Source organism: Clupea harengus, chromosome 17 (genome assembly GCF_900700415.2).
Source record: "Clupea harengus chromosome 17, Ch_v2.0.2, whole genome shotgun sequence".
In the NCBI taxonomy this organism is placed as follows: domain Eukaryota; kingdom Metazoa; phylum Chordata; class Actinopteri; order Clupeiformes; family Clupeidae; genus Clupea; species Clupea harengus.
In genome coordinates, this window is record NC_045168.1 from 22693189 (window position 1) to 22716233 (window position 23045).

The 23045-nt window shown below is 40.4% G+C and overlaps 3 protein-coding genes across 3 annotated transcripts; all 3 read left to right on the forward strand.

Annotated features, from left to right (window-relative positions):
- The first annotated feature begins 385 nt into the window (after positions 1-385).
- On the forward strand, positions 386-3433 carry commd3 (COMM domain containing 3). The gene is made up of 8 exons (XM_012833273.3): positions 386-561; positions 1194-1305; positions 1396-1459; positions 1567-1601; positions 2081-2141; positions 2231-2287; positions 2371-2433; positions 3197-3433. Exons 1-8 carry the CDS (start codon positions 426-428, stop codon positions 3254-3256), a joined length of 588 nt encoding a protein of 195 aa, XP_012688727.1. The 5' UTR covers positions 386-425; the 3' UTR covers positions 3257-3433.
- Positions 3434-4097: 664 nt separating this feature from the next.
- On the forward strand, positions 4098-11316 carry bmi1a (bmi1 polycomb ring finger oncogene 1a). The gene is made up of 10 exons (XM_012833272.3): positions 4098-4542; positions 7502-7641; positions 7747-7843; positions 8193-8248; positions 8342-8392; positions 8596-8701; positions 9016-9061; positions 9319-9417; positions 9564-9644; positions 9911-11316. The coding sequence occupies exons 2-10, from the start codon at positions 7530-7532 to the stop codon at positions 10307-10309; spliced, it is 1047 nt and encodes a 348-aa protein (XP_012688726.2). The 5' UTR covers positions 4098-4542; positions 7502-7529; the 3' UTR covers positions 10310-11316.
- A 2325-nt stretch (positions 11317-13641) lies between these two features.
- On the forward strand, positions 13642-20521 carry spag6 (sperm associated antigen 6). Its single transcript, XM_012833263.3, has 11 exons — positions 13642-13804; positions 14004-14099; positions 14514-14680; positions 15613-15796; positions 16276-16481; positions 16813-16986; positions 17365-17517; positions 18570-18761; positions 19270-19386; positions 19657-19802; positions 20083-20521. Exons 1-11 carry the CDS (start codon positions 13780-13782, stop codon positions 20144-20146), a joined length of 1524 nt encoding a protein of 507 aa, XP_012688717.1. The 5' UTR covers positions 13642-13779; the 3' UTR covers positions 20147-20521.
- The last annotated feature ends 2524 nt before the right edge of the window (positions 20522-23045 follow it).

Here is a 23045-nt window from a genome sequence, read left to right on the forward strand (position 1 = left end):
CATTGCCTAGCATATACATCTTATATTTATAGCCTATACGATCTCCCTGAAGCAGGAGAAAACGTCAACCAAGTGAAACGAACAGCCTATGGAAGCCTGGTGCAATCATTTAGACTATCCAAGGAAAATCGAAGCAGCAGAATACGAAATCAGTAGCCTACACCCTCTTGTATTTTAATAACATTCAGTGGAAAGGGATATAGGCTTTCACCAATCCACAATCTATCTCACATTGAAGCGTGGTTACAAACGCAACCAAAAGTGTTCAGAGACTAGCCTGCATACTACACGTCTAGTAACGTATATGCTGATGCTACCCCAATTGAAAAGAGAGCAAGACTGTAAACTTAAAAATGTAATAAATTCCATTCATGGAGTCAGCTGATCGAATCACGTGACTCGCTGTTGCGAGTTACTAACACAAAATGGAGTTGTCCGAGTCTGTGCAGAAAGGTCTGCAATACCTTGCAGATGCGGTGCATTTTGACCTGAAAACCTTTACTGCATTTACTGAAGTGACTTTCGGGAGCCTGATCTCTTCCCAGTCTGAATGTGTTCTGGGTAAGAGAGCTGTTACCAAACCTCTTTGTGCGTTGGAACTTCCGGTGCATACTTGACATATTGAGAGATGAGGTGTGAAAGTGCTAGCTTTAATGTAGCCAACGTCTGTTGTTGTGACAGTGTTGCGGGTACCGCACGTTCGGTATGGTGAAGGTGCTGCAATATGCGCAAATCACGTTTTCAAAGACAGCTGTGCAGGCTGCAATCAACGTTAGTAGGCTACTGATGTCCTAGCATTAATGCTAACTGTATGTGCTAGCTTACTGGGTTTCCACCCTCCAGAGTTATGTATTGGCGTGCTGAAGGGCTAAACGAAGCTGAACCAGGCACAAAACAGAAAATAAATGTTTAAATGAGCTCATCTTGTCCGAAGCCTGAGCTTTAATCAAGCAGCAGGGCAGCTGCTAGATGGTAGCCTACTGAATGCTGTAGCTCTAGAATCGTTGTGATAGGCTCTGTCACCTTCCCATTCGCTCGCATTGACACATCAGGCTTAGTTCCGACTTAAGATGCTTTGTACGCTAGCCTATATAACATATAACATATAGGCTAGCATATATAACATATATACATGCTAACATGCAGATCTGAAAAGAAGGGACGTAAATGGTGTTATTTCCTTTTCTTTGCAGATCACCCACAATTGAAACACATTGATCAAAGTATACTGAAGCATTCCCATGTTGCCACCTCAACTTTCATACTTGAAGGAGTGAAGCAAAATGCTGACAAATCTACAATAAGGTAGGCTACGCCGTTAGTTTTAGGATACGTTCTTTGTCTTGGATGTGGAGAATTTAACTGAAAGTTTTTTTTTTTGCTTTGCTGCTACAGCTCGTGCCTAGAGGATGTGTCATTTGACGCTGAGAGGATAGACGTGTTTTACAGTTCATACCAGGTGATGGATTGTCTTCGAGTAGGCTAAATGTATTTTTGCATATAGCATGACTAATTATATGTTTAGTAGGAAAATATTTTTCTGACTTGTTTTTCTTATCCTTGCAGAACCATAAACGGAGTCTGGAATACCTGTTGGAAAGGCAAGTTAGCCTACTCATAATAGACAGCTGTCATTTGACTTACTCGGGGCTTGGTCTTAGATTTTGTCGACATCTGCGATTGAAAGCCCACTGAGATCGGTTCGATTAAGTTGGGTTTACTTAAGGCAATAAAGACTAAGCTACAAGTATACTAGTTGTGTTATATTATATCAAACTGAATATACATCCGCTTAACAAAGCCACCTGTTTCAACAGCTGCCTTGTTTAATAGTTAATAATGCGATTTATATGGTGCAGAATTCAGCCATGTAAAGGGCGCCTTAAAAATGGTATCCTTTGTTGTCCATGTTAGTTTAGTGTAGTAGGCTATACATATGTATATTCTTTCCACATAACGAAGACTTTTAAAGTAGTGACTGCTGGAAGAGGCAAATAATGTGTATTGTTTATCTCTATCCTGTTAACTAGTTTTGCTTTTCGAATTTCAGTTGTTAATTAAATTTGTACGTGTTTTCCAGTATTGGTGGAAGTCCACCCCACATAACAGATGTCTTGTGGCGACTAGACTATTGTATGAAGGTACCTCAGCCCCTGTTAACTGATCCCTGTTACCTATCTAATTGCCTGAGTAGGAATTTTTGAATTAAACATATTGTTCTCCATTTCAGAATAGTCATGTTCACAAGGTCAACCAGCCATCCTATTTGATCTCTTTTCATGTGGAGGTATGTATGTAACAGTATATGTCCATTAACAGACTTTCCTTCACATAAGTCAGTCCCTAAATAAGGTGTTTTATTTTCTACAGAATGATGACAGTGGAGCAGCCTGGAAAGAAGTGAATTTTAATTGTACAATGGAACAACTTCAGGTACTTCAACACTGTTGATCCCTCCTAAATAAAATCTATGTTAAAAGCTGTGTTTTAAACCAAGTGCTTCCTAGGCAAAGCTTTTCACTTTTCACTATTTCTTGAGATGGGATGGTGTGTCAGCAAAAGGTTTGGGTCTTAGTATTGCCTATCATTTGTTGTCCAGATGTTTAAAGCCTGGCACATTTACCACCAAATTTAAGACCAAATAGGCAACAATAACTAATTATGCTGACTGAAGATCTAAATTATTGATGATGGTTGACTTTCTGCCAAGATGTGTCAGACTACAATATGCCTATAGACAAAAAGACAACTAGGCAGGCTATCAGAATTTTTTTGTCGATGGGCAGTTGCACCACGAGATGTAGAGAGTCATTAATGCTTCAATTTTGTTAGCTTAACATGTTGTTCCATTATCGTCAGTGTTTGTGTCATTTATTCCTGCATAGCTATGTTCCATGGTATTCCCTACTCACTAAATGTATTGTGGTACCTATGCAGAGAGGGTTTCACTTAAAAGTATGGTTAAAACGAAACGATGTATTGACATGAACTCCCTGGTGACTTAACGGTCGATAAAAGCCTTAATTCTTGATCATATTGCTTGGCGATTTTGATGCTGAACATCCCGTTGCCGGTATGTCACACGTAACCAAAATTGTTAATGATTATGCAAGATGACGTGTCCACAGTTTATAAAAGAAGAGTATGACGAGTCCTTACCATAACAAATAAATCAATTGTTGAAATGTCCTTCCAGGATTTGGTGGGGAAGATGAAGGACGCTGCAAAAAGTTTGGAAAAAGCTACACAGTCATGAGGTCTATATGTTGTCTTGGAAAGGTTTTCTATTCCTACTTTCACATCAGCGGAGACGGACAAGCCCTGTATTGACATGTTCTTGGTTAATTTATATCCAACCATTGAGTAATAGCCTAGCCTGTTTTTTTAACCATCCATTGCATATTTTGCTATTAAATCTTTTCTTGGACTTCCAGCTTAATTTGTCTGTGGTTATTGTGAACTCAAGTGAACTTATGTATTCGACTGGTTAAGCTGCGCATAGTGTGATGGACAAGTTCCATTTAATTGAAACTATAGGCTACTGATCAATTGGCACTGGGCTCGTATCTTACATACACTTAAGTGTATGGCAGGAGACCACCAGCGGGGCACTAGAATGTTCGTACACCAGCTCTGGACTATGTTGACCTTTTTGCAACATTTAAGCCATTTTGAAATACTAGCAGAGCGATGTAAATACTCATAGTAAAGATCTTCATCATAAGGGGTAAAGAGCAAAGCAGTCGATTTCATGCACTCAGCTGTGCCGCTGACGTAGCCTATCCTGGCATCGCTTACGCATGCCATGGACATCTGTTTCTTGACACTGCAATAGCTACTATTTGGTCTTTCAGCGAGAATGTACTAGTCTAATTAATGTAAGTGTCATACATTTGCACAGAAGCTTAAATCCGACATACATTCGCTCTTTCCAAAGAAAGGGAAATCAAATGCATTTTGTAGAACATAGCCTAATTATTTATGATAGCGTAACCATTAGCCTACTTAAAGCTTCATGTATCAATCCTTGTCACTTTTCTTCGAGTGTTTAGTGTAAAAAAAAATGTTTTTGAGTAGATTATAAATACTTTGTAAAACATGCACATACACATTATTACACCGACACATATTCCCAGGCCACCCTTAAGGAAAAGACCACGTGACGCGCGGGGCGGTCGAACTACAAGCCATTTTGGGGACGGTGTCAGTTTCCACTGAGCCATCAGCGCAGCATTTTTCAAACGGGCAATTTCAGACCGAAGCTTTCTCGGAACGTACGCGTCCATGCTTGTTCGGCCAAAGAAAGGACGTTATCATTCGCTGCTCTAGACCATCCACTATCACCAAGTGGAGTCTGGGTGGAAAGAGAGGATTTTTCATTACGAAAATGAGCTCCGGTCTGGCTTACCCTTATTGCAATTGACAGCGTCTGCAGCTCTTTTCAAGATGGCCGCTTGGCTCGCATTCATTTTCTGCTGATCGACTTCTAACTTTCATTGTCTGAATACCTTCAGTTCTTACGACCCACACCACAGCTAACTGGTATGTATTATTCGTTATGTTATCTTACCAACGAAGATTTTCTGTTCTTATATTTACACATTTTGCCGTTTTATATACGTTAAACTGCTACGTGTGCTGGATGCGAGGCACTGTCTGGCGATCGCGCAGCTAAGAGTGTTTATCTCAGTGCTGTTCAAATGTTTGTTCTGTTCTCACGCATTCTCCAATATTGAAGTACACAGATAATAGAATTACTTACTTCTGCATTTATCGATTTATTTTTTCTTGATGTGCGCAGTTTGGCGTTTGTTTGCGTACTTATGTTGTTAATGGAACCTGGAGGTCCCAGCAAATTATGATCGAGACTGGTCAGATGTTCTAGGGACCAACCTTCTGAAGGATATCCCAATCAATGTAGTATTGCATTATTGCTCCATTTTATAGAAATACAATCTTTGGGGTCTTTTGAAGGGTTGGAAGTCGTTGTCTTTGACAGATGTTCACGCAAGAGGATTTTATTAACTTAAGTTCATCGTCTGTCGACCGTGTGTAGAACGGACATCTTCACATGTTTCAGACCAGGCGACTTAAACTTTTTAAATGGCTGATAATAGAAAATTAATAAATCCTGGAGAACAGTACCCACAACATATCAAAGATGCTTCTTACTTTTCACCCTCCTATGTATGGTGTAAAAATAGAACCATGATGATTAATTTGTCTGTGTTGGGTGTCAGCTCCTTGAACAATGTGTGGAAAATGTATGTCTATTCAATGGATAATCCCCCTTAGCCTATAGATTATGAAATGCGCACTGGAATTTATTAGGCATTCATGTTTCAGACATCAACATCCAGTTCCGATTTCTCTGTGCAAATTTACAATGTGTTTCCAGAATGTGCTAGCTATTCAAAGCGAAGGACAGTTGAGTTTTTCTAGGGTGAAGGTCGGCGTTGTGGTTCATGGGTAGAAAGTCTCAAGCGTAAATTGCTTTTAGTTGGTTTTGTTAGTCTACTGTAAGAATCCTGAAGCGTTTGCCTTTGACTTGCTTCTCATTTACCTTCAGTATTGCTTATTCAGGTTTGGGTTGATCTAAGCAATTACTGACTTCTAAGTAGCCTGATGAAGTTTTTATTAGTCTGGTATGTTATTTGCGAAACATGCGATTAAAGGGGCCTTTAGGCAATTTTGCTCATCTCGGAGAATGGAGCGCCTGTACTGCATGTGTGCAAGGAATGGGCTACGACAAACACAAAGTAGTAGGGGATTGGTGACTGACATTTGACATGCCCTGCTTGTTTGAGGCCAAGACGAGAAGTTACTGACAAGTAACCCAAATATTATACAATTCAAGGTTATTTTTGCGATACTGAAAGCGTGATTGCATTTGTCCATGATAACAGGTTGATTGACGTGAGCTTAACCTAAAAGATGCAGTGAAAAACACCGTGTCGTAATCAGAGGTTTACTTTAACTTAAAATCTCTTTGCTACCATGCGTTTACAATAATGACTGTATAACTAAAACTGCTGTAACACTTCTCAACTGTCATGGTTATGCAGAAGGCTGTTAGGCTATCGCAGGTTATATATCCTGTAAATTACATTGTTCTTCGGCTACATGTCTACATGAAATGGAAATCATTGTCATTTGCGCTTATCTGGTAAACACCTTTGTAAACGTACTGGGCACCGGTCCAAGTAACGACGACACACAGCTCATGCAGACGTCTTCTCATTTTGTTTTTGAATATTTCGCAACCCGTCTTTAACATGTCAACAGTCTACTGCAGAATGACATCTCACATTTAACTGGAGCATGAGAAGCACTAAGCTACCATTTCTATCTGCATGAAAGCTATTGACTGAAGGAAAACTGAGCATATGTATCTGGCTGCAGTGTTTGATGGAGGTCTAAAGCATCTCCGTGTGTTGAAAAATAATATTGGGTTTAATGTGAGGAGGAAACCGCTTACCACCTGCTCAACATTCCAGTTGTTGCATGAGCAGCCCAAACGGCAGTTGAACGACGTATTCATGGCTACTCACTCATTTCACGCTGTGATGCAACCCAGCTATGCAGTGTAACCTACAGCGGGGATGCACGAATCATCAGTGTCGCCCACTTCACAAATTAGACCTATTTGAAGATGATATAGCCATGTCTGACATGTCATGGAGTGCATTGTGTTCAAGGTCTGTCACTATCTAAGCTCGAGGCTTTGAAGAGTGGGACGAGGAACGAAAAACCCGGAAAAATGATGAACAGTTGAGGATTAGTTTTTTGGTAACTGTCCCATTCTGTCACGTAAATCCAAGACGTCTCTTAAATTATTTACTTCACACGCACACATGCATACGATGTCGCATCATCAAATCCCAATTTCAGTTTCCCCATTTAGTCGCGTCTTGTATGCTTTTTTTGAGCGCCGTAATTTACCGTCCTTGGCATCACGCCAAACCGTACAGCCCAAGTTGCTATAGAAACGGTAAGGATTTCCATGTGTTTCTATTTTTTATCAACGGGATTAAGGTAGCCTTCACAGACGGACCTGTAGAAAACCTTTCATTGGCTGAACATTGTTTTCACCGCTGGCTTGCTTCCACTCTGTCAGTGCCTCTTCGTCTCCGTGCGCGTAAGGTCTATGCTACTACGAAGATTGCAATCAGTGCGTAAATCATTAGATCTAACGTAGGCCTGTATTAAACGAATGATAAGACATTGCGGTATAATCTAATGTTTAACCAGGGCAGTGATAAGATTGGTTAACAAGAAATGTAACTTGGCCCTACAAAACCGTAAAAAACACCCAGCTCTCCTTTATTTCTTAAATTTGCACTCCTGGTGTTAAGGTTTCAGGAGTGTGACGTCTGACCAGTGACAGTAACAGACAAATCACCGTCTTTCAAACAGATATGGTTAGCATGTCCCATTACTTAATATCCATTTGTCTAGTTTCCAGCCTGGTTTCACAGCCTATTCCTTTTTTCTCTTTCAGCCAGGCTATTTTGTAAGGCTATGCGAATATGCATCGGACTACAAGAATCAAGATTACAGAGCTTAACCCTCATTTGATGTGTGTGCTGTGTGGTGGATATTTCATAGATGCTACAACCATCATTGAATGCTTGCATTCATGTAAGTAACCTGTTGATCAGCTCATAATTCACTGTCAGCTGTAAGCTTGTGTAACATGTGGTTAAAACCAGGTTAAATTGATGTTTTTGTTTTCATTATACACAGTCTGTAAAATGTGCATTGTCCGTTACCTGGAAACCAGCAAGTACTGTCCAATATGCGATGTCCAGGTCCATAAAACAAAGCCTCTTCTGAATATTCGGTAGGTGAAGTATTTCTGACATGTTCTCATATACAGCAGTAGCTGGACTCGCACAGATTGCTGCTCCTTCCTTTGCTGTCTCTTTATTTTGTCTGTGTCGATCTGTTGGTGGGTCGTTATGTGTTATGCCTGTTTGTTTGTCTTGCTGTGGTGAGGAATGGTGTTTCTGTTGTCACTGAACCTTGTTACAGTATGGTACACCCCAGTGATGAGACAAAAAAAATAAACCCTCTTAGAAACAAACAGATATGGACACAGTTCTTTGTGCTTGTTTTTCAGCTGTTCAACTGTTTTTAAACATGGTTATAAACCTGGCAATTCTATTGAAAGTGATTCTGTTTTGGTCTAGGTCTGACAAAACACTGCAAGACATAGTGTACAAGTTGGTGCCGGGCCTCTTCAAAAGTAATATAATCAAATCATCAAGTTTTTTTTCTTTTTTTCTTTCTAGCTCTAACATAAGTAGTGTTTGAGTCTGATCCTATGCTCTTTTTGCAGATGAAATGAAACGAAGGAGAGATTTCTATGCTGCACATCCATCAGTAGATGGTAAATCCAACAATAAGAGTAAATGAATAAGCAAAACAACATGAGTTATCACATGCCACATTGTTCTCTGTTTGCGGTCCTAGTTGGAAAACACCTTTTTATCTCATGCTGGTCACATTTCTTGCAGATGGCTTGTTGTAGGGAAAGTCACTGTCTTTCTAAAACGGGGCTTAACGTCTAAAACCTCTTTCTGTTTTAAAAAGCTACCAATGGGTCGAATGAAGATCGTGGAGAAGTTGCTGATGAGGACAAGAGAATAATCACTGATGACGAGATCATTAGTCTCTCTATTGAGTTCTTCAATCCCAAGTATGTGTTGGTGTTTGTACACTGTTTATGTGTGTTGCTATGACAATGTTCCGTGATGTTTTTGAAGTGTTCCTCTGTGTTGCCGTCTGTTAGTTTACAAGATCTAATGCTTTCCATCAAATTGATAGAGCTAGAATTGAAATTGTCAAGGTGTGGGACAGCCTATGTTCTGTGTCTTGTCTGTTTGCTGTTTAACCGCCCCTTCATTCAAATATTTGTCAAGTAGCAAATACTACAATCTGCACAAAATCAGCCACAAACACTTGTAACTTGTGTAAAATGTTAATATACGTTGATCTTTGTGGATGTTGCAGGGCCAAAATACAGGATGTTGTTGAGGATAAAGGATCTAAAGAAGAGGTATGGAGTTCCAATGTGTCTAGAACATTTACAAAGTTAATGTTATTTCTGAAAATGACATGTTTCCCTATATAATAATCACTATGAAATAGTTTTTAAAAAAAATGTAAACCCCCAGAGGCACTTTATTAAACCTTTTACATTTCTACAATCTTTGCTTTAAACTTCAATCTTTCGTAGAAAAATTCGGAGTTTAACTGTTTTTATTGTTATTTCGAAGAGTTTTTTGTATTGAGTGGAAGTTCTTCTTTGCACAGGGGAATAATAAGAGATATTTGCAGTGCCCAGCAGCAATGACAGTTATGCATCTGAGGAAGTTTCTCAGAAGTAAGATGGACATACCGTGTACTTTTCAGGTGAGAGATATATCATAGAGGGGAGAAGGGGAAAACAATGAATGGAAAAACTTACTATTCTTTTACTATTGAAACAAGCTGTTTTTATCTGTGCTTTATTGAATGTCGAGCTACTTTTTAATACATTATTTTCTGCCTTGATGTAGGTTGAAGTAATGTATGAAGACGAGCCACTAAAAGATTACTACACATTAATGGACATTGCCTACATCTATACTTGGAGGAGGGTAAGAGGGATTTTTTTAGTCAGAAAATGTCTTGTTATATTTACCCTGTGCTTTACATGATAAACGTAATAGTGTAAGACCATATGATTTGGTTTGTTTTAAATGAAATGGCACTGATTCTTAATTCAGGCTTTACTGGACAAAATAAAGACTTTTCTAAGTTGCATTTTGGATGAATGATATTTGTAGAGTGTTAATAACTGTGTAGTTACCAAGCTGTGATGTGTATATAAGATTTTCGGAACAAATTCTCCACTGTCCTTAAGAATGGGCCTCTGCCACTGAAGTACCGAGTTCGACCCAACTGCAAGAAGATGAAGATCAGCCACCCTCCGGAGGGGCCCAACTGCGCTGCGCAATCCGAGAGCGACTCGGCCAGCGACAAAGCCAGCAGTCCAGCCGCAGGCGCTCCCTCCACCTCCTCGCCTCTACCTAGCCCGAGTCCCAGCGCCAGTCCCAGTGCCATTGCCATCCCCAACCCAAGCCCTGGTCCTGGGTCCAGCGTGCCCACTCCACCCGTACAGCCCGCACACGCTCCCTTCCCTCACATCTCCAACAACGTCAACGGTTCGTCCCAAGCCTGCCCCCCCAGCCGACAGTATTCCTCCTTCGGAAACAAAGTGCGAAAAGGGTCCCTCAATGGCTCCTCCACGTCATCGGGATGATTGCATACATGAACTTTCCCCTGACACACCAACTTTGCCCTGCCAACACCAGGTCCCTTGTCCTTCACCATGCCACCGTAGTTCCATTGTAGACTTTAATTTTTTATTTTTTATTGTTGTCAATTGTATATGACTATGTAAGATTTGTATGTTCAACGTATTGAGCCCAAGACATTTCATCTGGAAGGTTGCTGGACCTTTTTTTTTTTTTTTCCCAATGTCGGCTTGCTGATGCAGACTTTGCCCATGACGGGGCTACACTCAAGCGTTCATTTAGATTGTTTGAATAACGCTGTACTCATAACTAAAAGTATGAGAAAACAGTTTCTTTACATAAATGACTGAAGAATAACCTTTTTATATATTTTTACTTTTTGGTCTTGATTTTTTTCCTAAAGCTGAAATCAAAATGTTACTTGCCTGTACTGAGTGTGTATTTTAATGTCCGTTTTTAATGAGAAGCATGAGACACTTAGTCTAGGCTGCATTTGAGTTTAGTTTGCCTATTTAAAACATTCCAGATTTATTTAGCCTGCATTTTTTTTAAACAGTGTCAAAATGCCACTGATGCTTGACGTTTTTAAGTTGACAAAAGTATGTTCTGGTTGGGGCTTCCCCCTAAAGATATTGAAAAAGAGCCTTTATCTTGTTGGGATTTTGGACAATGAAAAGGTTTATGCTCATTTATAATTAGCTGTCTGTTCATCAGCGGGACAACATATCTCAAGTCTAAAATATAAAGACGGAAGTTAAATTTCAAAGAGGTCAACCTCTACAACCATGTATATAGTTATATGCATATTTAATAAGCATTGACATGTAATGTTCAAAGTTTGGGGCGTGTGCAGCAGAGGACTAAGCCGCTATGAAGCTCGGATATCACCCTCCATTGGCTGTTTTGATGTCTTCAGTGTTCAGCATATTTGTATCAGTCAATCGTAAGGACAACTGTTGTATTGTGACTTGCACAGTATGAAAACATCTAAATAAAACATTTTACGCTTTGACAAGGTATACGGCTTCCTTTACTTATCATTATCCACTTACTAATGGATGGTAATTCATTTCCTTTAGTCATTGACGTTGCGCGGCTGAAAAACAGATCTAGATCGCATAGCTAGAATGCATAGCGCTTTTTAAAGTGTAATGGTCAGAATAATCTGAAGTAGAGACGAGCTTTCTGCACGCATGAAGACGTCAAAGCTGATGAGATCCATATCTGTATTTTCCCCATACTGTATATCCAACCATTCTCCCTAAAACTGAACTTTGAATCACCTGACAAAGTGTGTGCAGTGAAGACGACATGAGTGCGCATAATCGAGTAATTGATGATTTCACTTGTCAGAAACGCGTTTACAAAACAGTTCCCTTCTGCGTGTGGGACTTATGTGTGATAAATACAACGCGTAGTGTAATTATTGCCATTTATTATGAGAACACCATTCTTAAAGACTAAGCGGTAAAATGTCAACTTAATTCATTTTAGTCACTTGTAGAAGATTAAGCTCAATCGTTTGTCAATATTCTCACTGTCAAACTGTTAAGGCTTGAAGTTAGACTTTTAAACTACACTTTAATAAACTTACATATCATATCGTCACTTATTTCAGAGGGCAAATGATCTTCTTGAGGGCACAAAGACAAATACAGCACTCAGTACAGACATCCGCATCTGATGTCATTTCACAGGCTTGGCTCGTTCTCGTGTCGTATAGTCTGTGTTAATGGCTCGTTTACAATTTAGTCGGTGTGGCAACTAAGGAGGGTAAGAGGGCAATGTAACAACTTAACATTTGGGCATGTTCCGCGTACTTCTTAATTAGATTACATGAACATGGTGAACTCTGGTTCATTGCACCAGAGTTTCTGAGGGCATAAAACATGACTGCCTACCAACGAACTGTAATATAAGTAAATAGGGCCGCACATCTCACCTTTGGAATATCTTAGAAACAACGATGGGTTACAACAAGTAAGAGGTTTGCATTCATCCTTTTATAAACACAAATCATGGTCATTACCAGCATTCAGGCTATGCATTAGAGGCAGTCTGATGCGGCACAAATGGTGAGCTCCAATGAGTTCATCCCTCTTTAATGTAGCCTGTGGTCCATCTTTCGGAATGTCTGTTGAATAACAGGATATGATGTGATCTGTGATCATAAAATGTCTGTTCAAAAACAGACTGGTGGGAGTTGATTCAAGCTGAAATGTAGTTAAAACAAGATTATGTGCCAACCCTTCCAAAACATTTTACCATCATTAAAAAAAAAAAATCCAACATAAAAATAAAAACACGGGCCTCGCTCAGAGAACAAACGAGATCGGCGATAATAGTGGACAAGTACAACTATTCATTTAAAAAATATGTTAGGTTACATTAATTTAAAAATGTGGACTAGGACATCAGTCCACTTAGCTGTTGTAAATAGAATCTACCATAGGGCCTCACACTTGCTGTGGCCATGTTAGTTTTCTTTCAACCCATCTTTACCTTAAATAAACGTTACTGTGCTAAGGCCAAACTGTGATTTGGATTGGTAAAATATTTTAAATTCAAACATTCCAACAGAAGCTATGGGACTCTTTACTTTTGTTTGTCAATACCCAATTCCCAGATACTGCCTTCTTTAATTTTTGTTATCAGTTTCAAAACAGTTTAGGCTACTTATGTACCAGTATTCCGACGATTTTCCTTATTGATAGTCACTTGATCATTTAAGCTGTGATGTCTAATAATGCATGAAAATAGTCAAACAACAACTTCTAAGTGCTCGAATGGTTCTAACCTGCAAAAGCCTTGTAGAAGCGTTCGGATCACACCCAGACGGCTTGTTGAAACAACATACATTTATTAAATGTATAACATTCTTGCGGATGGAATCTATTAGTGAATGTAACAATGTAACAATGTTACAATCACTGTGCCGCCACGGGAAACAGTCAGACATTGGCGATGAGAAAAATCATTTAAACATTGATTTTGAAATGGACAATGAGCTTCTCATACACTCATGCTAGTAGTGTATTTCCAAAATTTACAAATAGCTTTCTTTGAAAAGGCAGAAGCAAGTTGGCTGCGGTTGTAACGACCTGTGAACAGCTGCATGCTTCCCTCTCAGCGAAGGGGGGCAACTACGAAAATATACACTTCCACTTCGCTAAAACGCCTGGCAAACATGTAAAACATAATCATTTGAGATCGTCGGTCAGTACACCAAGTCTATTGGACTACATGTAAAGTCAGCGAAATACTAGTCGTGTGAATGCATAGAGGACAAAATAGAAGCCTAATGGAAGGTACACTTCCGGTTGGTTACCGAGGCAACGTCAAAACGCCGAAGACAAACTAAACACCACAACATCGAGTTGGGGGCATTTTAACCTGTCCTTTCACTAAAGGACTTTAAACATATTTTACAGTCGGTTCTGTAATTTAACTGATTACGCCGAATGTTTGTGCAAATATGAGCCAACGGCAGGTTTTGCAGGGTAAGCTGTGTGAATAAAATAGCTCGACTGTAAGAGGCTATTCAGCTAAAGTATGAAGTGCTAACGTCAGATTACGATAGCTAGATCATATCGATATCGATATCTTTTTTTGGTCAGAGATGTGGTTGCAGGATTTCCTTGTGACAGATGTCAATGCTTGTATAATATATTTATCGTAATACAGCTAATTTCTTCTTAGTTTTTGAGTCGTACCAGAAGTCGAGGACACAGTTCGTGCAGACAGTTGCGGAGCTTGCAACAAGACCGCAAAATATTGAAACTTTACAAAATGCGGGTGAGTAACGTTGGTAATTTGCTATCCAGACCAGTAGCTTGGCTATTGTCCACAGTGGACCCCTGTCATATTGCCTTGTTATTTATAGTTATTATATCTTTATTATGTCCGGGCAGCCTTTGGAGACAGTGTTTTTCTGATTTTCTTGTTAACGTTAACTTCTTTAAAATCATTTACAGCCATGTATCCATTATTTGCACACTCAAGTCTATTTTGTTTTTTAAGTAGACTCATTATATTGTGTTAGTAATACCTACAGTTTTACCAAGACACTAAGATTTCCTTCTGTTTATCACCACGTATCTCTAATAAACCAACAAACCAGCACTGAAACCTGGCGCTGAATTCATGCAGGTAGACCCAGGACTTTTGCCTTCTCTCCCCAATCCTAAATTCTTACTTTATTTGGCTTAGGTGTAATGTCCCTTTTGAGGCCTCTTCTGTTGGACGTGGTCCCAACTATTCAGCAGACAGCAGCACTTGCGCTTGGAAGGCTTGCCAACTACAACGATGACCTGGCTGAGGCAATCGTGAAGGGAGACATTCTCCCACAGCTCGTGTACTCCTTGGCTGAGCAGAATGTAAGACTTTTTCTCAGTCAAACCTTCCAGGGCTGGTGTTCAGTTACAGTAGGCTGAGGTGCTTTTGTGATGTTCGGTGTCAAATCTTTTCAACTGAACCAGGCTACTCACAATATGTAGTCGAATCTGTTCTTTTACTTTAGAAGGAACATTGATTGTTTATAGATATTTGGGAAATGTGCACCAGTGTAATTTTTTTTAGCTAAAACTGGAAATTGAAATTTCATACTGGTGTTCAATGATAATGGCTTGGGGAAAATAGTAGTTTTACCACATTTTATATTTACCAAAGTCTTCTTCATATGAGAGTTAATGTAGATGATGAGATTTATATTTGAGATTCCCTTTTAGTCCTGATCTCGGTTAAGCAAAAAAAAAAAAAACTGTCACTGTTATTCACAGATGCAGTATATCTTGGCTCTAGTCCCTTTTGAAGGAGTTTTTGCCCCAGTTTTGTCTCTTAACACTCCAGCGACTGAGAGTCCCCTTAACAGGAGTGGGGTGCTTGTCACTCAGATGCTTTTGTTCTGTCTCAGCCTATTTTCCCATGTGCAGCTTTTTCACTGCTAACCAGACATTCTTGTCAAAACTATGGCTTGACGTTTTGAACTGGGGGAAAAAAATCAATGAATGAATCCCCCCCCCCCTTCTCTTTTTCTAATACTGTCCTCTCTCTGCTCCCTCCATAGTGCCCATCCCCCACTTCATGTTTAGCTATTTTCTTTCACTTTACAACTGCCAATTACCCATACTCTTGCAAATCCTCCCCAATGGCACGAGGCTGACTTCAATTTGGAAGGGCAAAATTCTGCACACCTGGCTTCTACGATGCACAGCCATTTTTTTGATGGCTTTCCTCTATTAGTTTGCATATGACCCTGTGCGAATCTGACACCATCCCTCTCTCTCATGCTTCTCCTCTTCGTTTACAGAGGTTTTACAAGAAGGCGGCTGCTTTCGTACTGCGAGCCGTGGCCAGGCATTCGCCGGAACTGGCCCAGGCTGTGGTGGATTGCGGGGCTCTGGAGGCTCTAGTAATTTCTCTGGAGGAGTTTGACCCCGGGGTTAAAGAGGCTGCATCATGGGCGCTTGGCTACATCGCTCGTCACAATGGAGGTATGAACGCAACTCTTGAGAAAAATCCCAGTAGCCTCCTGTGTTGTATTTGTCAAATTGAGCTCCTTGTTTTTTAATCCACTACTTTATTCAGTTTAAACACCATACTCCTTTTTGCATATTTTTAGTTAGTTAGTATGGTATTAGTTAGACAGTAGTGCAATATTTGTGTGTGGCCAAAATGCCTAAGTACATGTCACATCATAGGATAATTTTTTTAAAGATTTGTTTTGAGGCTTTTTATGCCTTTAATTGCTAGATCAGTGAAGAGTGGGACAGGAAATGAGAGGGAGAAGAGGTGGGGAGTGGACAGGAGAAATTACACTGGGCCAGATTCAAACCCGTGTCCTCCATGGGCGTCAAGCCCGAATGCGGTCGGGGCTACTGTTTGTGCCACAGTGCCCCCCCCCCTAAGCTGAATTTTTTGAATCAAACCTTCCTGAGCCCCTCTATCTCTCGCCTTCCTGTTCTACATTCAGAGTTATCTCAGGCAGTGGTGGATGCTGGGGCCGTGCCTTTGCTGGTGCTCTGCATCCAGGAGCCCGAGATCGCTCTGAAGCGCATCGCTGCCTCTGCCCTCAGTGACATCGCCAAGCACTCCCCCGAGCTCGCCCAGACCGTGGTGGACACTGGAGCCATCGCTCACTTGGCCCAGATGATCCTAAACCCTGATGCCAAACTCAAGGTCAGCTTTGATCGGATATCAAGTCATAGACACATTTTGTTTATTATTTGTTTGCTTTAGCACATTATATAGATGTGTTTAAAGACAGAGATTTTGAAATGTTTTTGTCCTGTACAATTTTAAATACATAAAAGTTTATATATTATTGTATAGTATATTAGTATATTGTTGAAACAACTCCACCACGTGCAGTACATCCCTAACCCAAACTGAACACAGAACTGCTCTTCCAAGTAAGCGTACTTTACCACAAAACTGTGGTGTCTGAACTCTTAATTGACTGAAAATGTTTGTGTGATTGTTCCAACCATCGTGTTGTCTCGTCCCACAGAGACAAGTGTTCTCAGCCCTGAGCCAAATCTCCAAGCACTCAGTGGATCTGGCCGAGCTGGTGGTGGAGGCTGAGATCTTCCCCGCTGTGCTGGCCTGCCTCCGGGACCCGGACGAGTATGTGAGGAAGAACGTCACCACACTGATGCGCGAGATCGCCAAGCACACACCCGAGGTAGGCAGCCGCTCTACAAAGCTCCGTGCAGCACCACAGCGTGGAATCAGGAGAGGGTTGGAACTGTTCCCCCATAGCCCTGGCTCAGAGCAGACTTGATGAGAGGGAGTGTGTTACAGCAACGCGTACAAGCGCCTGCTTTGTTCCTGTGCTGTAAACAAGACCATCCGTATCTGTTATTTATCAAAGCGCAGACACACATAAAAAAGGAACAACCTTGCAAAGCACTCATGCATCACATCACACAGTTTTACAGTTCTGCTGTCTAGCTGGGATCTGTTTTGTCTCTCTCTCTCTCTGTCTCTCTCCCTGAGTGCTGTGTCTGTTGTCCTTGTCTGAGTGTGTGCTGTGCACATGGGTCTGTTGTTTCCCAATCAGCTGTCCCAGATGATCGTGAACTCTGGCGGTGTAGCAGCTGTCATCGATTACCTCGGGGACTGCAAGGGGGCCATGCGTCTGCCCGGCATTATGATGCTGGGATATGTGGCAGCACACGCTGAGAACCTTGCCATGGCTGTCATCTTGTCCAAGGTTAGTCCAATTCGCGCTGAAAGCAATTCTGCTTACCATGCGACTGTCAGGTACATTCAGTTTTTACACTGAGAGGCAATTACATCCCTGCAATGATGAGCGTCTTTGTTGAAACCTTTTTTGAAACCTTGTGAATAAACAAATTTGGTTCAACTCTTTTTTTAAATCACATTTATCACTGCTTTGACTCATGACTCATAGCTCATGACTAAAATACATGAGCTATACAGGAACTGTTTTTAAATTTTTAGCTAAACACTTAGATGTATTCGGTATTATTTTCAGCTTATGGAGACATTTTAAGCCCCTCTTTTCCGTGATTGTACAAATGCAGAAAATACATTACATGTAATTTGATTCAAAGTCTGTGGTCATCTCTATTCAGTTTGGAGCCAAAAAAGACCCACAACTTAATCAAATAATTGTGAACATATGTAAGTTCGTCCTGGAAATACTGCATTTTGTATGTAAACACGAAGTGCAGTCTTTGGTGAGGCGAGTATCTTTTTGATTCAGTCAAAATGAAGGGGAAGTATAGTTATATGAAATTGCCCTGCAAGCTAAATGTCATACATTAGGAACCTCACTAAACACAAACAGGAGATGTTTAGGTTAGGATCAGAGTATTTTCTCCATAAAACATCTGCTTTAGCTGAGCTGCCTTTATTTTCATGGCAGTTTATATGGAGACATTTAGAAAGAAAATGTCTTAAAATTCTGATAGCCTAATAACACAAAAATGCCAGTATTCAGATTTTAAAGTGTAGTTTAATCACTTAAACCACAAGGTTTCATATTTTATAAGTGAACAGTGTCTTCGTCTGTGCTTTCTGCTGCTCTCTTTTGCACTCTCTTTTTGTGTATCTGTTGCTTTGTGGTCGCATCCTCAGTATCTAGTGGCATCCTGACTCTGTCGGAGCTCTCTAACCAGTACGACAGAGAAAACATTTCTCTGCTCTTTTGAAACTGAGTTTGCCCTTTTCCTCCCTCCCACTCCTCCATGCTCTGTGTGTTTGTGTGTGTTTGTGTGTGTGTGTGTGTGGCGCTGGTAGGGGGTGCCCCAGTTGGCCATCTGCCTGTCCGAGGAGTCGGAGGACCACGTCAGGGCTGCCACGGCCTGGTCTCTGGGGCAGATCGGCAGGCACACCCCTGAGCATGCCCGCGCCGTGGCAGGGGTCAACGTGCTACCCAAGCTGCTAGTGCTCTACATGGACATGGAGAGCTCAGAGGACCTGCAGGTTAAGGTACAAACACTGAGTTTGTAAGCTCATGTAATTATAGATACTGCAGTGTCTTGACCAGCAAGGTCTTTATCAGACTACATAGCCTATTGCCAGGGAATGACCTTGAAGATGGTTTCATTATGTAGACATTTAACTTTTTTGTCTATCAGCTTTGTAGCTTTCTTTGTGTGCAGAAAATGGTTTAGGTTTGTTCTCTGCTGTATTTTGGTAATCTCTTTCGGAAGTGAAAGAAAGTGCTCATTTAGTACTCATATGTATTTTGCAAGATGAAAATTAGTTTGGCTTTTTGGATTTCTTTCATTGCTGAATGATTAATGGATCACAGAGTACTCCCAGTAGATTTCAGTAATGGGAACTCATGATTGAAACCAGTGGGGGAATCACACAAGTTTGGTGGCAACATTAGGTGCGATCACACTCGCACACTGAAACTGCGAGTGTGAAAAAGATAACACCTCCAGCAAATCGTTAAACTGCACCACCCTGCCCCGTCTTCCTCCACACACAGGCAAAGAAAGCTCTGAAGAGCATCCTGCAGAAGTGCACCCATCTGCCCGCGCTGGAGCCTCTGCTGTACGACGCTCCTAGCAACATCCTCAAACACGTCGTCTGCCAGTTCAGCAAGGTAGCCTACTGCACACTGCAGGGCAATGGCACCCATGCAAGATAATAGGCGGAGACCTTTCCGCCTGCAGTTTATGCTCTATAATATCACGCGTAACCAGGCTGATAACATCCCTTGATTGCATCTGATGATTACATTATAGGATGTTTTAAATGGAGACAAAGCTGTAGACGCAGTGTTTCCCTTTATGTGGTAAACTGTTGTGAACTGCACTGAACTGTGGAAGGAACCAGACTTAAAGATTTAACTGTTGTTCTTGGTTCTCTGCAGGTTCTCCCTCATGACAGCAAGGCCAGGCGCCTGTTTGTGACCAGCGGGGGGCTGAAGAAAGTGCAGGAGATCAAAGCAGATCCAGGCTCCCCTCTGCAGGAGTACATCAACTCCATAAACAACTGCTACCCAGAGGAGATAGTCAGGTGTGTGGCTAACGGTTCTGTCATTGCGTATGACGGATTGCAAGCGCTGTAACAATCAGCATCTGCAACTTAACTCACTGTTATGTATAATGAATTCAATAAGGGTGTATCCAGCAAAATAAGAATACACTGAACACTCAATTCAAATCAGTACATGCATAACATTAATGCAATACCATGCTGTACATGGATGTATATGTTTAATGTTTTATATGGTTAATTTTTACAGTTTTCTCTAAGGTCCATGCCATTGTGAAATGATGATAAATTGTGTTCACAGGTACTACTCCCCAGGTTATTCTGAGACTCTACTGGAGAGGGTTGAAAAGTATCAGCCAGCGTAAAATGCTCAGAAGTCATCATCTCCATTACCCAATAGCGGATGAATCTCTATTTGGAAAATAGTGCCTTGTGTGAATTGTGATAGAAAATTAAATGTCATCCTTTAGTAATGAATCGTTGTCTTTTCCCACCTGATTGTGTATGATACGTGCAGTTGTTGTCTTTCCGTATATCATTGTATACTCCGAAAAGGGTGAACAGAGTCTATAAAGCATATATTAGCAGCAGTGTTTTTTTTTTTACAGATATTGCTATCCCTTATTTCAAGAAAAATTGTCCAACTTGTCAAGCTGTTGAAGACATTTACTGTGCTATATTTTGTGCTTAATGTAGATATGAAGAATTTTGACTTAAATAAACCAACTGCATCTCCAAAATGAATACTTAATAATGAACTAATGTTAAAGGTCTGAAGACCAACTCTTCATCGCCTTAACTGGCTCCGCTTTGTTGGCGCCTTCAGAGTCGAGAGAAGGCCTCGACTGGCGTGTTGCTGGTATAGCAGCGAAGGATGTCTTTCCTTACTGCCCCCTGCCGGATGGTTCGTCCTAAAATGTACTGGAAAAACAGCTGTACGGCATATGGTAAACTGTTTATTGTTTCGAACCTGGCTGTTCTCATAATTCTATCATTTTTTATTAGACCACCCGACAGTGGTTAGTGTGGGCTACAGTTCGATGCCTTTAATTGGTAAAGTGAAAATAAAATGGACTGTTATCGTAATTTGGCCCCCAAATCTAAAACTGACGTAATCACATACAATTATACAAAATGAAAACTAGGAAGCCTGACTAAAGTTTAACGGCTTGAAAACATTTGAGCCACACTGAAATAGGCATGCAGCCTGTTAAAAGTCCTGTAGTGTATTTTTATCAGCGGAAGAATGACTTAAACGAGAGCTTCTTTTAAAATGACGATTAGCCCATATCATCTGATTATCATGGTATGAATCTTTTAAAACACGCTTCTTGAAGCCAATACCTTTAAGGTGGTGGAGTCGGAATGCATATTAGTGGTGTCATCGGATTCATTGCCTAATCAATTCCATGCGTAACAGCTCTCAAATCTTGAAATGATTAGTGCCCCAACTGTAGCCATAGGCTTTTTCTCCAGATCTTTGAGATCAGTAGCATATGTTGTGTGCCAGGCATTGCTGAGAAATGGCAAGAAGGCATTTTTTTTCCCCAGCCGAATCACTTACGATGTAGTGATGAATTTTTAAGACCATACAAGTCAAATATATCACTTTGGAGGTGGAGGTAAGGGAGAGTGGGGTAAGGTGAGCCAATGAGTAAGTTGACCCACCACCTATATCTGGGCAAGTTGGGCAACCATACACAATTTTTGTCATGACCCTAAATTAAGTTTATCATTCTCCATGTTCATCTGGCTGGGGCAGAAAGAACGATGAGTGAAGTCGTGAGTATATTTTTGTCGCAAAAAAGTAAAAAATGTTCAGGTATAATCAGTCTCACATTAAAAGTAATTTATCTCCGTTAAAAACAGTTCTATCAGATATGTTGATGAACTGGCAGTGTGTAAAAACATGCGAGTGAATTAAAAATGCAGCTCTGGGTTGCTAGACTAAACACTGAGGGTGGCTGTGGGGCAAAATGAGCCAGAGCTTTGGGGCTAAGATGAACCACCAGTTTACATTAAGTTAAGTCAAATATTTGGTGTTTATTTAGTGTTGCATCCTAACAATGAATAACTGACGCTATGTTTCATATGTCAGATGTAGCATAACAGCGGTCGTGCCACGTAATTACAGAAGGAAGAACAGATAAGGGCTCTATAGTCATGTGCTTGTAGCCCTAGATTTAGTTCACCTCCTTGGATGACGTGTCAGTGTTCAAGTAATTGGCAAAGTTTGCAATTATACGGATATTCATACATGCTGGTGTTTAAATTATGTTTATGGACTAAAAACGTAGCAATCATGCCAAACATAGTTCAGAGTCTACACTGAAAGTGAAAAACAAATAATCTGTGAAGGTACCTCAAAAGAATACAATTTTTAATGTAAGATGTCTATTACTTAATCCTAGAGACTTATGTCAAACCATCTTCAGGTTTCAGAGCTGTGGACAAATTAGTTGTAGGCCTAATGTTTCTTTCATGAACACCAATAAAACCAACAGAATGGCAGATTTAATTATTTATAATTATATAATAGTTTATTTTCTGAGATGGCTCAAGCAACCCAGCCAGCTTACCTAACATGGGGCAAGTTGAGCCACAAAACCTCTTGTTTTTGGACCCCATATTTTGTCTATTTGAATTAGGTGCACTGCTAAGGTTTCAGTTGAACGCACACTTCCTGAACTCGTGTTGTGTGTATTGTATGGATTAGTTTTCTTTCTGTATCACATTACTTTGGCTATAGGTCGACTTCAGTAAAAAAAAAAAAAAAAACTCTAATATTCAGAGTTCGGTAAACCTGTGAATTTGACATAATTACGGACATTTTATTTCTGAACAAAATTGTTTAAAATTGCATTCTTTCGTTCAACACCTACGCCTCAACAATGCCTAGTATGTGCATATGAACAATATTCCCTTTCCCTTTTAAAATCAGCTTAACCTATAAGCATTCTGTAGTAGCCTACACACGGCCTCATCAATAAAAGGCTATAAACTGCCTTCACAAATCAGAGATATCTGGCTGATAAATTAATACAACAAAAGAGTTTGTCTTTTGACTGACACTTTCAATCCGCTGTACTGGTATACATTTATACTTGAAATTTTGAATATAAATCCAATAATAGCCAGTTTTGAAAGTTGGGTGTCAAACTTGCTGTGGTTTATAGTAATTATTTAGCGATCACAAATAAATCGAGTGATCAAAATTCTGTTTACCAATGTGTATTTTGACCTATTTTACTTGCTACAGAGAAA

Excerpts from the sequence above, each read along its gene's own strand:
- commd3 (XM_012833273.3), top strand. The coding sequence starts at position 426 with ATGGAGTTGTCCGAGTCTGTGCAGAAAGGTCTGCAATACCTTGCAGAT. Across the intron at positions 1,306-1,395 it reads GCTGACAAATCTACAATAAG|CTCGTGCCTAGAGGATGTGT; the intron begins GTAGGCTACGCC and ends TTGCTGCTACAG. Across the intron at positions 2,142-2,230 it reads GACTAGACTATTGTATGAAG|AATAGTCATGTTCACAAGGT; the intron begins GTACCTCAGCCC and ends TCTCCATTTCAG.
- bmi1a (XM_012833272.3), top strand. The coding sequence starts at position 7,530 with ATGCATCGGACTACAAGAATCAAGATTACAGAGCTTAACCCTCATTTG. Across the intron at positions 8,702-9,015 it reads ATTGAGTTCTTCAATCCCAA|GGCCAAAATACAGGATGTTG; the intron begins GTATGTGTTGGT and ends TGGATGTTGCAG. Across the intron at positions 9,418-9,563 it reads ACATACCGTGTACTTTTCAG|GTTGAAGTAATGTATGAAGA; the intron begins GTGAGAGATATA and ends GCCTTGATGTAG.
- spag6 (XM_012833263.3), top strand. The coding sequence starts at position 13,780 with ATGAGCCAACGGCAGGTTTTGCAGG. Across the intron at positions 15,797-16,275 it reads CATCGCTCGTCACAATGGAG|AGTTATCTCAGGCAGTGGTG; the intron begins GTATGAACGCAA and ends TTCTACATTCAG. Across the intron at positions 16,482-16,812 it reads ACCCTGATGCCAAACTCAAG|AGACAAGTGTTCTCAGCCCT; the intron begins GTCAGCTTTGAT and ends CTCGTCCCACAG.